Here is a 15,656-nt window from a genome sequence, read left to right as displayed (position 1 = left end):
CCAAAAAGAATGCTTTTAATCTCATCCTTTCCTAATTGCATTTCCTTCTGCAAGTTAGTCCTAAGTGAAGAAAGTTTCCTGTCTCCCAAACAGGAGACCTATTCAGGCTTCCTCTTCAGGAACTAAAGATCCTCTAAAGAGTGAATCCCTGCAAATAACCCAGCATTTCTGTTGCTGTTGTTATTATTATTACAATTATTGTTATTGTTATTATTATTATTTTCAGGGAAACTCCAGCTGTTAATTCTTTCTTGTTATTTTAAGCTCTCTCAAGCTAGGATTATTTGTTTTGATTGTATTTACAGCACTGAACATATTCTTGGTACTTAAATTAAAAAAAAATATGTTTTTGTGACATCTAATGATACATGAAAGTTTCTGACTAGAAATGTTCATTTTTAACCATCAGCTTATTCTCCACCAATGGAAAATCATATACTGTCTTCTGGAAACAATGGCACTTTAGAGTACAAGGCATCCCTGGCCCCTATCTCACCAGGAAGATACTCACCCATTCCAAAGCACATGCTTGTGGAGGACGACTACACCAGGTCAGATGCTTCTCTTTATTTGTTGCCTTTCAGGCAGATGTAAAGGACATAAGTTAAGCACTCAGTGCATCTCAAACAGAATACAGTATACTGTACCTTTCTATTCAGCCTTTTTTTTTTTTTTTTTTTTTTTTTTAAAAATAATCCCCAAAGAACTGTGACTACTATGTGGAAGTACAGTAGCAGAATTGTATCTGTGTAGTTAATTTCAAGGTAGAAGAGACACATAGGAAGAGGCTGGGAGGATTCTTTTATGCCTTGTTTTAGATGAACACTGAATGTCACTGATGAGACAGTGTGTATTTATCTTTTTGTTTGAAGAGCGCTACCATTCACCTAGAAGACAGAAGTTGTTCAGTGTGGAAAATGAGCTCTCATTATAATGTCTAATGCCACAGAAAATGAGAAATTATTTTTTGGGGGGCTAGGAGGGGGCTGTTCTGATCCTCTAACCTGACTTGCTGTGTCTTACAAGTGAAAGAATCTCATCCACTTACGTATTCATCAGCTTCATAACCCACTAATTTGCATTTCATTTTTCTTGTTGCATGTGATTACTATCTCAAGCAGCTTAACTTGTTGGATCAGACAGATTCAGAGTAACTAAATCATGATGCAGTGTTTAATCAGGACCTAAATGTGTCGAAAACCACACCTTTCTTCTCTGTCTTGGTTAAAAGAGTTTATCTTTTGTTTTGATTGAGAATGCAAAGCTGAAATTGATTCCCTTCAACTTATGAGACATTCAGTTAGAATGGACTTTCTCTGAATGGTTCCAAGAAGTTACATTTTTAATTAATAGTTAAAACATTGAGTTCACTAAATCTGCACCAGTGTTTTTACCTGATATAATAATGATCTCATAATTTCTCAAATACCCCTGTATAGGGAGAATACCAATATTAAAATATCTGTGTTGCAGTGATGAAGGCTTTGTAAATGAGCTTGTAGGGCTGAATTCTCTTCCATAGTGAGATGTCAGCACAACAATTGCCGAGAAAGAGTTAGAAAAGTTTAAAAACAGCAAAAAAATTGCACCCTTAAAAGTAAATAATAGCTAAGGACATAACGAAGTCACAGAAAGTGAAGGGATTAATTCTAAAAAAGAGATAAGCTGTCCTGGCAATGAACAGATAATTTAAACAGAAGGTTTGTAAGGTGACAAAGAAGTATTGTTAGTCCTGTTTCTTTGTGTTCATGTAGCTGATTCTAACATTCTAGTTACCTCTAAAAAGAAAAAAGTAAAGAAATAGTTATAGAAGGGAAGGCAGTGACACTCTTAGCCCAATAGTTTAGCAGATACCCAGTAGAAAGCCTGCAAAGAACCATGCAGAATATATGTTGAAATTAATTAGGATATCCTTCTGACCTTTTTTTTTTTTCTTTAGGAAGAAAGATGCATTTGTATGCTGATATTTTTAGAATGTTTTTAAGCAAGTTAGTTGTGCTGCTTTAGCTCCTGAGAGACAAATGAAATACTGGCAGTCTGTTTCTTCTCTGAGGTATTCACACCAGTGTCCACTTTATATTATTTGGAGGGAAAAAAATGAATGCCCAGAGAAGTCATTTTTATTGTGTGAAATACTTCACTCCTGTGTTCTTTTTCCTGTTTAGATTTCCAAATTAATGTGTTGCCTAATCAAGGGCTGATATCTAAAATCTTGCTGTGGCACTGGCACTATCGACAGGAGCTGCTGACTCTAGGAGCATGATCTGTGACAGGCGTGTGGCACCAGCAGGAGTAAGGGTGTCAAGTGATGGGAGCAGGCTCTGAATGTCACAGCACAAAGCAGATGGAAATCTCATATTTCTGAGCAAGTGTTAAATCTGACCTATTGAAAAGTAGCAGCCTATTTGAGCTTCATTTTATTAGTGAAAATAGTCAATATGCTACATCAGGAAACAAATGCACAAAGAGAAGACAAACACAGACATAAGACAAATGACTCTTGCCATTGCATTTTCTCACTGGACATGCACATACATTTGAGAGACACCCAAGCAAGAACCAAAGACCAGTTTTCTTCTCTGACTACAATGGCTAAGAAGCTCTGACCTTGAAAACCAAATCATTTAACCCTTAAATGCTGCTGAGATTTTTTTTTTTTTTAATAATGTTCATGTGTCTAATTATTGCCTATTGATTCAAGTGGGATTAGTGAAATGCAGCAGTTAATTCTCACAGTCATTTCCACAGCTATAAACTCAGAATAGTGAATGAACTCTTTCTGTTCAATGCCATAGGATTGCTGATGGATCTGCCATTAAAATAAGAAGATGTTTGGGAAGACTTTGTTGCTGACCAATTCAGAAAATCTTTTGGGAATTCAATTATCATATTGATAACTTTAGTAAAACCTATAGACACCTTGATTGCAGCATTTACAATTAGATTTTCTCACATAATGTTTTGTAATTAAGATGTTTGCCAACTACTGCAGTGCTGTCCATTAAAACTACCTGGTTCTTGCTGTAATGGGTTTACAGGGCTAATTTAAATTGTGCTCACATAAGGAAATTTATTACCCATGCAGTCTTGCAACACTCGGAGCAGATTTTCATTTGTGCCACCTAAATATATTTGGAACAGTAACTTCTCCACTAAAAAAGGCTTTTGCAATTTTGGAATTCTCTGTACAAGTGATTTGAGTGAGGCAGATGACAAGTTTTCCTTTAACTTGCTTGTGAGAATGAATCTATCAGTAAACCTTACATGATTGAACATTCAACTCATTTTTCCCATTTCCTCCTACTTTTTGGTTTTGTATTTTTTTTGTTGTTGTTCATTCCAGTTCTAAGGGGTTTTTTGGTTTTTTTTTACCTAAATATATCTATTTTTACTAACAAAAATAAGTGTTTCAGTTGATACAAATTTGTATCTTTTGGTCTGATATTGAATCTGTGCCTGAAAAAAATTCAGTCTATATAAAAAATGACCTAAGGGATAGAAAAATAACAAATCATCTTCAGCCATAAATTTTAATGAAGCTGAATGTTGTCTCTTAATTACTGAATGTTTTTAAGCTGTGTGTATTGTTGGTACAAAATACAATCAGTGATGGGCATATTTTACTTCTTAATTTTTCTGGATTTATTTTAAATTCATTTTGAATGGAAACTTTGGCTTCCTGTATTTTTTACAGCATTTATCACCTTTTAAATGAAATAAAATAACAGAAGTTCACATTAGTAGAATGTGGGATCAAAACCAGATAAAAAATGTATGTCAAATAATTCTACATGTCAAATAGTTCACATGGCAAGACTCTGCTTGTTTTAGTTTTTAGTAAGATTAAATTGTTGTGCAGTCAGTGCAGGGGATTCATTGATTGTGTTCCTGATCAGTCCCTGATACTGCTAGAGGGAAGAAACAGGATTTGTGGTGATAAATAACAGCTGGGGTCAGAGTGACCATGAGTTGGCTTAGTTCTTGATTCAAAGGTAGTCTGGAAAGATATTCAGCAAGTTATGGCTTGAGATTTCAGAAGAGCAGACTTCAGCCTTTTTGGAGAGTTCCTTAGCAAAATCTCTTGGGATGCTGCCACAGAAACACACGGCCCATGAAAGATGGATGGTTTCTAAATAAAACTTACTGAGAACTCAGGAAGGAACCATCTTGTTGAGCAGAAAGGAGGGGGGCTCAGCAGAAGGTGTTCATGGCTGAGCAAAGAGCTTTCTAGTGGCCTGAAATGCAAAATATAGACAAGCATTGCTTGACTGCTTAGTGACAAAATTAGAAGGCTGATTGATTTGAGCTAAGACTTACCCTCAAGGGTCATAAAGGAAAATAAAAGTGATTCTGCAGATGTGTGCTACTTTAAAAATTAAGGTAAAACTTGAGGAAGGAAAAAGGTGATGAATAGGAGAGAAGTCAATGTAGTGACAGATAATGTAGAAAAAGCTGAAATACTTAACAACACGTTTGCCAGGCACTTAAGGGCCCAGAAGGTAATTGGAATAGTCAGCATAGATTGACTAAAAGCTGTTTGTGTGCTTGTCCAGACTTGTTGACTTTCCTGATGAAATGTCTATCTGCTTGGATGAGGGAAGAGGAGTGGCTGCCCTTCACCAAGCAGTGCCACAGCACAGGTGCTCCCTTGAGCAGGAATGCCTCTCTGATGAGGGAAAACACAGCTGACTCCAAAGTCATGCCTGACCTGTGTCATAACTCCCACTAATGTGCATCTGGGATCTGCTGTGGGGCATGGTAATTCCTTTTCTCCACTAGTTGTCATGGGGAGTGGCTGCAAAGGTATTTCTCACACCTCTTCTGTGGGCAGGAAAAGCTGTAACACAGGGAGCACCCTTTAAAACTCTTCCAACAGCCTCTCATCCAGCCATCAGGAAGTGTTGGATGAACATGTACAGCTAATCAGAAAGGAAATATGGTTTGTAGTGGTTTGGAAACCTTGTGGGTAGCCTTTTGGGTTTCTCCTGGATTGTGTGCTGTATTACCTTGCCTAGTTAGCCTTCTCCCAGCATGGCTATGCTCATTTGCACACAGTGATGTTGGTAAGACTTTTAACCCAGTCTCCTACATCACACTTTGAAAGCTGAGGAAGATAGTACTAAAAGAAGGCCCTGAGTTGGGAACTGACTTAACCAGCTGGCTCAAAGGCTGATGATCATCACTTGGCATGAGTCAGGTGGTCAGTGATGAGCAGAGGAGCTCAGGATACCTAGGGCGTCAGTGAATATCTTCATCAATGACCTAGATCATGACACACAGTGCATCCTCAGCAAATTTCAAGAGGATAATAAATTAAGAGGGAGTGGTTAACATGACAAATGGAAGAGCTGTATTCTAAAGGGCCCTTGATATACTTGAGGACTTGGCTGGCAGAAGCCTCATAAAGATCAGTTGGAAGTCTGCATCTCAGATGGAGGAGCTGCATACACTTGTGCAAGCCATGAACATCTGAATTGCAGTTTCTCTAAAAATCACCTGGATGTTACTGCAGAACAAGCAAGTTACCAAGCTGAACATGGACCCAGAAGCACACTCTCACTACTAGTCAGGTAATCAGCATACCAGGCTATCTTTAGAGAAGCATGGTCAGCAGAAAAATACGTTCTTTTCTAAAAGCCTCTGACCAGTTCTTATTCTTTGACTTAGGAGGGTTGTGGAGAGGGGCCAGCATATTCTGAGAGCCCTAGATCACATGGAGGTTGGAGAGGTGTTGAGGGAGCTAGGGCTTGTTCAGTGTTGTGAAGAGGAGATTAAGGGGCAATCTAAGAGCACCCTATAAGCACTCAGTGGCAAAAATGATGAAACCAAACTCTTCGGAGCAGAGAAGCAGCAATGGTAACAGGCATTGGTTTGGGATGTTCTGATTTCAATTTGAGTAGAAATTAAAACATGAGATGGATGGAATAGTGCTGGAGTAGGGCTGTGAAATATCCACACTTTAAAATGCTTATGAATTGGCTAGGTAAAGTCTAGTGTTGTCAATAGTCCTGATTCAAGCACAGGATTGCATCAGATGACCTATTGAGATGCATTCCAACCAAATTTTATATGCTAGTAGTAAGAAAAAAAGGTATTTTTTGTTTTAGTCATTTTGTGGAATGTGTTACTAATACAGCAGAGAAAGATGTTACAGTTTTCTCTTTAGCATATTTCTGCCTTCCTATTTTCAGAAATATTAAAATTATAGCCTAAAAATCTTGTAGCTTTTAGGTGTTACTTTCTTCTGTCTTTAATGAACAACAACAGGAAGAGTTCCATAAAAATAAAGAACTGCCATCTTGAGTTTTTACTTCCTTTTTAGCTTCAGATAATGGTAGCATCAAACTTCTGAGCTTCAGCTGATAAAAAATTCACTTTAACATTTAACTCTGGCTAGATATTAAAGATTCATGGATGAAAAAGCTGAGTTATCTGTTTTGCTGTGTAAAGCATGTTTGATTTTTTTTTTTTACATGCGTTTTTGCAAAATAGCATTTTCTGGATAGGGAAGAGGTACTGGGAATTGGATGGGAGGGAAGAGAGAACCATTAAGATGAAGTCTTGGGGGATTTTTTCCCCTGTATTGACAGCAGTATTCCTCAACTATTCCTTGTTTACTTACCTAAACCTGCTAGTTGAACTGATGGTGTTTTATGGAAACACTTTTTTAGTTTCTGTTGACTCACAGGCTTGACCTTCCAGGTAGCCATTACAACAAATATTACAGTTTGTGTGTTATAAAATGATCATTAACAGATTTCTGGTGATGGTTTTAGGAAGAAAAGCAATAGGATAAAAGAACTGCAGCTTTTAACAATGACTCCTGGAAACTACTCCTTTGGGATTTTTAGAGTTGATTCAGGTCACAGGATATTCTGCATGTTTCAAAAGTGTTCATTTGCTGAAAGGGGGCAACTGCATTTCTTGCCAGTCTTTGTCTATGAAATGTGAGTGTAAACTCTGTTCCCACACAAAGTCTTTTACTGCTTAGGTAGAACATTTAAATGAGTTTTACACCACAGTTAGTGTTACCATACATGTGTTGAGTAACAGACACATAGAAGCCCACTGACAGGGTTACAGGAACACATGTAGTTGTGAGCTCACAACAATCATTCACCATGCCTAACCCAAAATCCTCTACCCTAAAGAGAATATGTGTAGTAGTATGGGAAGACTGAAATGATGCCTTTCATTTATTCATCTTATTCAATAACGTGTAAATTTGGTAGATTAGAAGTTGAAGTTAATATTTTCATGCTTAGCTTTTGCCTGGGGGTGGATTTTTTATCTAGGGATAGCAAAGGTTTTATGATTTTTCTTTAAAATTTAGTGTAAAATATATCTATTGTTGCTTAAGTCATTTTAATTAACCACCACTATTATTAAATTGCATTTATTTTTAACCATACTAGTATGATGATTTTAAAGATAGAGAATTATATGCCTTGGTTCATGTTCTGTTCTATGTTAGAAATTGCTGTGCTATTATATTTTAAATACCATAATATTCCATACATAGGTTCAGAGTGCTAAGTTACAGGAGCTGATGAAACTGAATCCAGATAGTATTTTTAATGCATTTATGAAAAGCCATGTAAAAACCAACAAATGGAAGTCTTTGGGAAAACTGCAGTTCATTTATCCTCCAAAATGCATTTGATATGTATTTTGCAGTGGAACTCTTTCAGATTCTGTACTCACACTGCAGTATATCAAAGCTTCTCACAATTTTGTCATGCTGACAAAATTATTTTAAAAAGCCTGCATGATTGAGCACAGCATTAAATGGCCAAAGCTAGTTTTCCTCTCTACTTCTTCCATCCCTTTCTGACACAGGAAAATCGTCAGAAGGGATTCTGTTCTGTGCTCTGAATGCCCAGTTCTGTCACTTTTTAATATTGAAGACTGGAGGAATAGGGGAAGTGTGTCTAACAGGGGATAAAGGTGAGAATGGGTGTGAAAATGTGAGAGAGCTTGTCACTGGTATGTAAGAATGGAAATCACAAGAAGGGAAGACAGGCTGGTATATAATCAGGTAAGAAAACTTGGATTTGGAGTGGGAATTCAGGACAAGACAGGACATAACAAAAGTAGTGAAGAGGCATGAAGAAGCAGTGGAGTAGGGCAGTAATGGAGAAGGGATTTCAGGCTACTGAACCAGCAAATCCCTCAGAGAGTGACACATGAGGTTTGGGATAATCAATAGTTGTGCAAGTACACTGGCCAAGGAACAGAGATAGAGAGCAGACAGGAAAAGTTGCTGATAAGATGCTGGCAGGATCAGGCTTAGGCTATCTCCCTCTTAAAAGACGGAGAAACACCCAGGGTTTCTGGGGTGTGCATGATGTGGGTGTGCTCCCACCATGTCATGTTATTTCATTGTCTGTCTGTCTGTCTGATGCCAGCCTGCTGCTGCGACTGGTCACTCACTGTTTCTCACCAGCAGGGCTCTCATCTCTAGTTGTTAAGTTGGCAACATATTGAATCCAATATGGTATCCCAGAATAGAATTTCTTCTTGGCTTAGTCTTTGATCAATCCAAGAAATGATGTTTTTTTAAAAAAAGTTAATTAAAAGACTATTCAAGTTACACATTAAATGTTCAGTTAAAGGAGCAAAAGAAAAGTTTATCTACATAACCCTAAACTGGACCTTTGGTGAAATACATTCCTTAGAGTGTTTGAAATTGATAGCTTACAAATCAACTATTTTATATTTTTTGTAATTAATACAGAAATTTAATCTTAAACTAATTGTTAAACTTTAGAGATGCATAATTGTCTGCCTAGAGTAAGATTTCATTTTGTTATCCAAATTTATTTTAAGTATAGTAAGTCTTGACTTGGGAGAATAATTTATGTTAAAGTAAAAATTTAGTCATTATCAAGTCACAGATAATCTCTTATTCCTGAGTTTTCCTTGCATATTTAAATAGGCCTGTCAGAGATCCCCAAGAAATAGGATTTGACTATTTCTAATACGATCACTGGCAGCTGCTTAAGACTTAGCACTTACAAAAAAATTAATCAAATTTTAGAATATGCTTTAGTTCTTGTATGGAGATTTTTGAAATGAGATAGTAGGATTGGTGGTGATAACACACAGAGAAATGGTAAGTAGACTTCAATAATGCACAGAGGAAAGGATAACCTGAACGACATATGAATATATCATGGGCATGGATCCTTCATGGATCTCTTGCCACTTGAGAAAGACACCTTGGGGTGTCTGTGGTTAGTTCTATGACATTGTCAGCTCAGTACTCAGAGACAATCAAGAAGGCAATGAAGAATGGAAATAGGATCTGATAGTAAAGGACAAGAGTGCAAAATATAATGGTTTTCTCTGTGAATCTGTGGTGCACTCAAGTCTTGAATCCCACATGTAGGCAACTGAAAAGAAAACCTCAGAAGAGGGTGACAGAGATGAGAAGGGGTGTAGCATGGTTTCCAGGGAAAGAGAAATAACAAATAATTCCAATATAGAAAGGAGGTGTGTCAGAGAGAGACAGAGCAGAGTTCTGCAAAGGTATCCATGGCACAGAGAAAGCAACAGGCAAGGACTATTGCCGCTTTCTGACAACTCAGATACAGGGAGTCTACAGTGCATTGCCAAATTTAAAATATGGAAAATAGAAGGTTTTTTTAAGTATTAGCCTACATTATCAATGTGCAGCCAAGTAACAGGTTTAGAGTAGACACAGGCAGAGCTTTTTTGGGTATGTCATTTAATTTCTGGTCTCTGTGGTCCCTGCTTATTCTCAGCAGTTGAGCAGGTAAGGGCCATTCTTTGCTGGTTCCTGTTTCCTCAGCAGTCACTGCAGGGGACTTGGGCCTTGGTCTGACAGTCTCTGCATTCCTGTATGAAACAGCCTTCTTTTCCATTACTGCAACAGAAAATCATTACTGATCTTTTTTTTTTTTTTTTTTTCAAATTAAGCAGTCATTTCATTTCCTAATTCCTAATAGTTAAGAATAATGAGTGTAGAATTTGGTGTAGAATATTAAAAATTCTAAATTATACTTATGCCTTCCTGTAGACTGTTTAATTTGAAAACTTGATTAAAATGTTAAAATGTTACAATAGTATTGTTAAGATGAACAAGGCAATCCTTAATCTTCATGACTATGCTAAAAAAGCACTTGTTTTGCAGTTAAAGAAACCTTTAAGGCATATGAAAACAGCAGTTAATAATGGAAAAGCTGAGAAATTATTAATTTTAGGGTTTCCAGAAAGAACTAAGGTACTTCAGGTGTTTTCCTCCAGCTCATCATACTCCTCCTCTATCGTTCATTTAGTTGAAATAAACATGTCATATGAGTCATTTGGTCTCATTTAAATTGCCAGGGCACAACCTATGAAATAAAGTCAACTATCAGTTCTAATTACTGTATTGAACACTAAGGTATGTGGTTGTCCTGGAAGGTTATATGAATAAGAAGCCCAGTCAAAGGACATATAAATAAAAGATAACTGGTTATTAGAAGTGAAATATTTTATTTGTATTTAATTGCCATTTATTTTTGGTTTTATGGTGAAATTCTTCTAAAAAGTTCTTTGTCTACTTCCCAGCAATATTATATTAGCAAAACTAATGTATTAGCTGTCTTTATGGAACTTGGATACAATTAAAAATTACTACTCAAAAAAAAAGAAAAAGAAAAAGAAGTTGTAAACTTGTAGCATTGGGAGATTTATTTTCTATCAGATTGAATTTATTTTCTCTCAGATTGTTTCCTGGCTATAGCTCTGCATACTTAATATGCTGAGCTTGTTTCTTTCCATATCATAAAAGGTTTTGAAATGTTTTAAAACCTGAACCTGTTAACATTTAATGTGCTGTGAAATTGATCCCTACCAAACAAGATTCCATAATAAGAAAAAAAAGTTAATTTTAAATTGAGGACCCTGCATGATGCTGAAGAGAGAATGGTTTTTAAAAATCCCATTTTTTATAACTTCTGTTCCACAATTAAGTCAGCCTGAAACAACAAAACAATGATGATCTAAACAAGGAATAATAAGGACTGCAAACAACAAGGACGATTCACTTTACACAATCTGTTATGAAATAAATAAAACCAGTGTTAGATCAATTTTTTACCTCCCACTGTTACTGTTATCTTTTCCACCAATTAGTTCTACCTTTCTGTGAGAATTGTGCCTCACTGCATTTAGGTCTGTACTGAATAACAATTCCATCTTTCAATTTTTTTTATTTTTTATTTTCTTGCTGGAAGAGTGACTCTCTGCTGTTCCTGTTACCATTTAAAAGCTTACCTTTGGTGTTAAGTGGCTTCATTCTCTGTCCTGTGAGTTGAAGTTACTCAGACTAACATAATGTAGTTGTTTCTTTCCATCCAGACCTAGTAGTTGCTGCTCTTATTTGTCACAAAGCTTTGTTTTTAGCTCACTGATAAAGACAGAATTGTGATGCCTGGTTGTCACTAAAGAAACAGTTTAAAGAGAGAAGGGGAGAGGATCTAACTAAGAAGTTACAGCAGTAGTTATTTATTTTTCAAAGTAGATCCACATTACATAATTACTCTTTAAAAGAGATATTTCAGTTATCAAAGATATATACAGTAATATTCACACATTTGGCATTTTAAGGGGATTTTTTTATGCATAGGTATTAACAAAAATGAAGATAACGGACAAAAGAAATTCTACAATATAATTCTTTGTTCTTCCTCAAAAAAAGTTTCAGAAACTGATTCTCATTTATTTTTAAATTAAACCTCTAAAGCTATACCTGCTGTATCTGAAAGAAATGCACACAAACTGCAGTGAATTAGTCCTTAATTAATATATCTCCAGCCTTTACACTTTCCTTAAAGCGTGCTAAATGGCTTGCTACATGTTTTTAAATTCATTTGAAGAATTAGTGCATCATAAAGTAAGGCCTCAATGTTTATGTTCAGTCTGGCTCTTAATTATTTTTGCAAGAAAAGTTGAGGTGACTTTGGCTGTATTTTTTCATAATAGCACATTAAAAACTCTTTCTAAATAGCATTCTCATTATGCCATGCTTTGAGAGAGGACAATCTGTCTCTGCCATAGCACTGGAGAAGATGTGCCAGACAGGATTTATCAGGTGGGCTGGTCCCTTTGCAAAGAGGTTCCTTCTTCCTTCTATGAGGAGAAATATAAATGACATGAGAAAATGCTGCTTTAGAACAATTATTTAGTAAAGCTGGGTGGCCTTCGTAATCTTCTTTTTAAAATAGGGAATTGTTTTCTTCCAGTAGGTGGCTACTATTGTAGTGAAGTACTGGTTTGCCATAGAGAAGGTGAAGAATGAGGAGGGTATTTGAAGACAGGCTGTTGCAGCAAGTATCTCATATTACTTTTTGTGATTAATGGCCTACACAGAACACAGTTTGTATGAGCAGGACAGTGATATGCCCCATAATTTTAATCATTCCTATACTTGATATTTTTTTATCCCAACTTTCAAATATTTTTACACTTCTTAATTCATACTTACTGGACCAAATTGAGAGAGAAAATAAGATTATACTTATCCTGGACACTTGATGTTATGCACTGGGTTTTTTTTCAAATTCTTGCTTTCCTTTGCCAGTGAAACATGCAGTCAGAGCCCAGCTATGCAGCTGGTAGTTGTTAGCCTATGGATCTGAATAGGATAGAGGCATCTGAAGGACCAGTGCAGTTCATGCTCTCAATGACCTTGAAGGAAGTGACATCTGATGGGAAGGAAGTGGCTGTGGTGATCTCAGACCACTTCATAGGCCTTCTGAGAAGTGCACTCATAACTGGAATTAGCTGATATCCTAAATCCCCTTCTAACCAAAGAGTCCAAGTTTTAAAAGGATAAGTACAACTTCCTTGTCTTAACCTTAAGACCTCTCTCTGCAGCTCAAATATACAGGGTACGATGCTAACTAGGTCACAATATCACTTATACAAAATCAGTGAGTACAGGACTTTATACTCAGACTTGTTATCTTACCTCCCAGGGAGACTGAATGGAGTGAAAACTTTTTCAAAAATGTTTTAAAACATGGTAATGTTTGCTAAATGTTTTAAAATTTGCTGAGCCTCTTAAAATAATTTGTTAGAACTCTGTGTTTATACTTGAAGGACTAATTTGGTGTCAATACCTGGGTAGATGTTGAATGTTTAACTTCATTTTGCTTTTGAAGGCAGCTTGTAACTGTCAATTAACAAAGAAATTCCTCATATCTAGCCATCTCTGTGGCATGATTTGTGTCTCAGCATGAGGTTGGATGGTCACTGACTGATGACTCAGTGTAGTTTTAGCATTCACAATATATCCAAGGAGTAGCAACACTGATGTCGTCTACAACTCAGAGAAGACTATTAACAAATATAGGACACTAACAAATTTTTTATGGACTGGTTAGTGTTTTAGTCATGGAGGAATCTACAGTTTTTATTCATCTTCCTGCACTGGGGCAATATTTCTTCAATTCTCTTAGTAGGTATCATTTATATTTGATGTTTATACATGTTCTTTCATATATTGCCTAAAAGCAAAAGTTGTTTCTAAGGGAATAAAAGGCAGTATTGGACAAAAATAGAATGAAATAGAATATCATTTCTCTGCATTTTTTTTTTATTGAAAGCTACAATTGATTTAGTAAATAAATTATTAAATCCAGCCACCTGAAACAAGTGAAATATACTGATAAAAAATTATTTCTAACTTAAACATTTTTAAAGGGATTTTACCAAATGCTTGACACAATGCTTTATAACCAAATGAGTGACAGTTTTGCTGTTTTGCTATTTGGTGATCTTAAATTGCCATTTTTTAACTGTAAAGTTTTCCCTGGGAAATTCAGGCACAGAGAGCTCTCAAATCACGTGTCAGATTGCTATGAATAATGTTATTAGCATTGAGTGAGACAAATTTTTAAGTAAAGCAGCTACTCCTTTTCCCCCAGAGGATAAGCCCAGAAGCTAACAAAGGAAATTGGGTTCTCTGTATCTGCCAGCAGATCCACTGTGACTCTAATAAATTCTGGTATCTGTGAAAGTCACAGCAAAACCCACAGCCATGTGAGGTACAGTGCAGCCAGAAGAACAAAAAAAGTTCATTAACTCCTCAGCCTCTTGATATTTTCAGGCTTGTGAAACAAGATTTCCATCTATCTAATATTGTATGACAGTGATGAAAGGCAGCGGCATACCCTGGATCTTCTGGCAGAAGCACAGATATGATAGCAATTGACCCTTGGCACTCCTTAGAGCAGAAATGTCAGGGAACAATGAGTCAAGTTTCACAGTGCCAGTGGCTCCCGAGGTACATCCCTGGGCCAAGGCAGGGAACTTACAAGGTGGGAGATGTACTCTGTGTGTGTGGTGTGGGTTTGTTTTGCAAACTGCTCGCTGTTCGTCTCCCACGGATCCCTGGCTGGCTGGCACTAAAGGCTGCATTCCCTTCTCCCCTCTCCCAGACGGCTCCTGGGAGGGCTGTGGTAAGTATTGCCTCCCCCGGGCAGGTGGCTCTAGGCAGCAGGAGAGAAATTTTAGTTTTCAGGTCTTACTCTTTGTATCTAACTTCAGAGGCTGCTGATTGCAGCTTGGAGCGGCATTGCATGTGCGATTGCAGCAGCCTTGGCGATGAGCTTAGCTGTTTCAGACGTGGTCTGCATAATCAGATTTTGAAGGCTGAATCTGGAAAGAGTGCAAAGAACTCCTGAAATGCAATGAATTGCCTGCCAATGAGATGAATTGCTCACACAGTTTGTTACCATCACTGTTATTCTAGGATATGGGTCAATTTTACTTGCAAAGTCCCAGCTCACTGTGACAGGACAGGAGTATGTTATATTAGCAAGTAATATCTACTTGTATATTATAAATAAATGTGTAAAAAATACTTTATTTTCAGGTGACAAACATTTCCTTCTATGCTGTACTCAAAATTAAGATCACAGAAAGCTGTGTAGATATTAGATTAAAAATCAGAAAAGAGTATGGGGGGGAAATGTCTCATTTTTCTCAGCTTCAGAGATATTACCTTTCAGTGCCACACTTCCCATAGGGAAGGTTTATGGTCCATTTTTATTGTGTATATCTTTATATGCAGGTACTTGAATGCCATACTACTGTTATCAAACTCTGACAATTCCTTTAACAGCACACTTGTTGGAAAATCCCCACTGAAAAGATCTTGACAGATTTGCTATGCATGCTTTGAAAATGATTGCTGTGTTTTCTCTGTATTCTCAGCAACTAATATGCACCTGATCTTTTACTCTTGTCTCTGTATCACCAGGCCTCCTGAACCTGTTTACAGCACTGTGAACAAACTGTGTGATAAACCACCTTCTCCTAGGCACTATTCCCCTGTCGAGTGTGACAAAAGCTTCCTTCTTTCAGCTCCCTACCCCCACTACCACGTAGGCCTGCTCCCTGACTCTGAGATCACCAGGTACTGCATGCGCTTCTTCCTCACCTCCTTTGTTAGAGTGCATGAACATCACTGGATTTATTTCATAGTTTGCATCTTCACCATAGATCTTTTCTACAGCTTGTGCTTATTTTTAACCATGCTTTCACATCTGCACTACTGGAAGATACATGCTACCTTGATATATAATTTTGGTCATCCAAAATCCAGTGATGAACACAGGCAATGTTTTGATCCATTGGAATGG

General features: G+C 37.0%; 1 protein-coding gene across 39 annotated transcripts in view; it reads left to right on the top strand.

The window, feature by feature from the left end:
• DLG2 (discs large MAGUK scaffold protein 2) overlaps positions 1-15,656 on the top strand; it is a 986,702-nt gene that overhangs the window by 724,072 nt on the left and 246,974 nt on the right. For 22 of the 39 annotated variants that reach the window (XM_086882221.1, XM_086882218.1, XM_086882217.1 and 19 more), the window contains 2 exons: positions 410-551; positions 15,275-15,430. In XM_086882221.1, the coding sequence (XP_086738347.1) occupies positions 410-551; positions 15,275-15,430 (298 nt within the window). The remainder of the gene's footprint in view (positions 1-409; positions 552-15,274; positions 15,431-15,656) is intronic. The other 17 variants (XM_086882226.1, XM_086882222.1, XM_086882228.1 and 14 more) reach the window with 1 other exon arrangement.

This window comes from Cyanistes caeruleus, chromosome 3 (assembly GCF_971803275.1).
Source record: "Cyanistes caeruleus chromosome 3, bCyaCae1.hap1.1, whole genome shotgun sequence".
Taxonomy (NCBI): domain Eukaryota; kingdom Metazoa; phylum Chordata; class Aves; order Passeriformes; family Paridae; genus Cyanistes; species Cyanistes caeruleus.
Note: the sequence above shows the minus strand (reverse complement) of the source record. Positions and strands in the feature narration are given on the sequence as shown.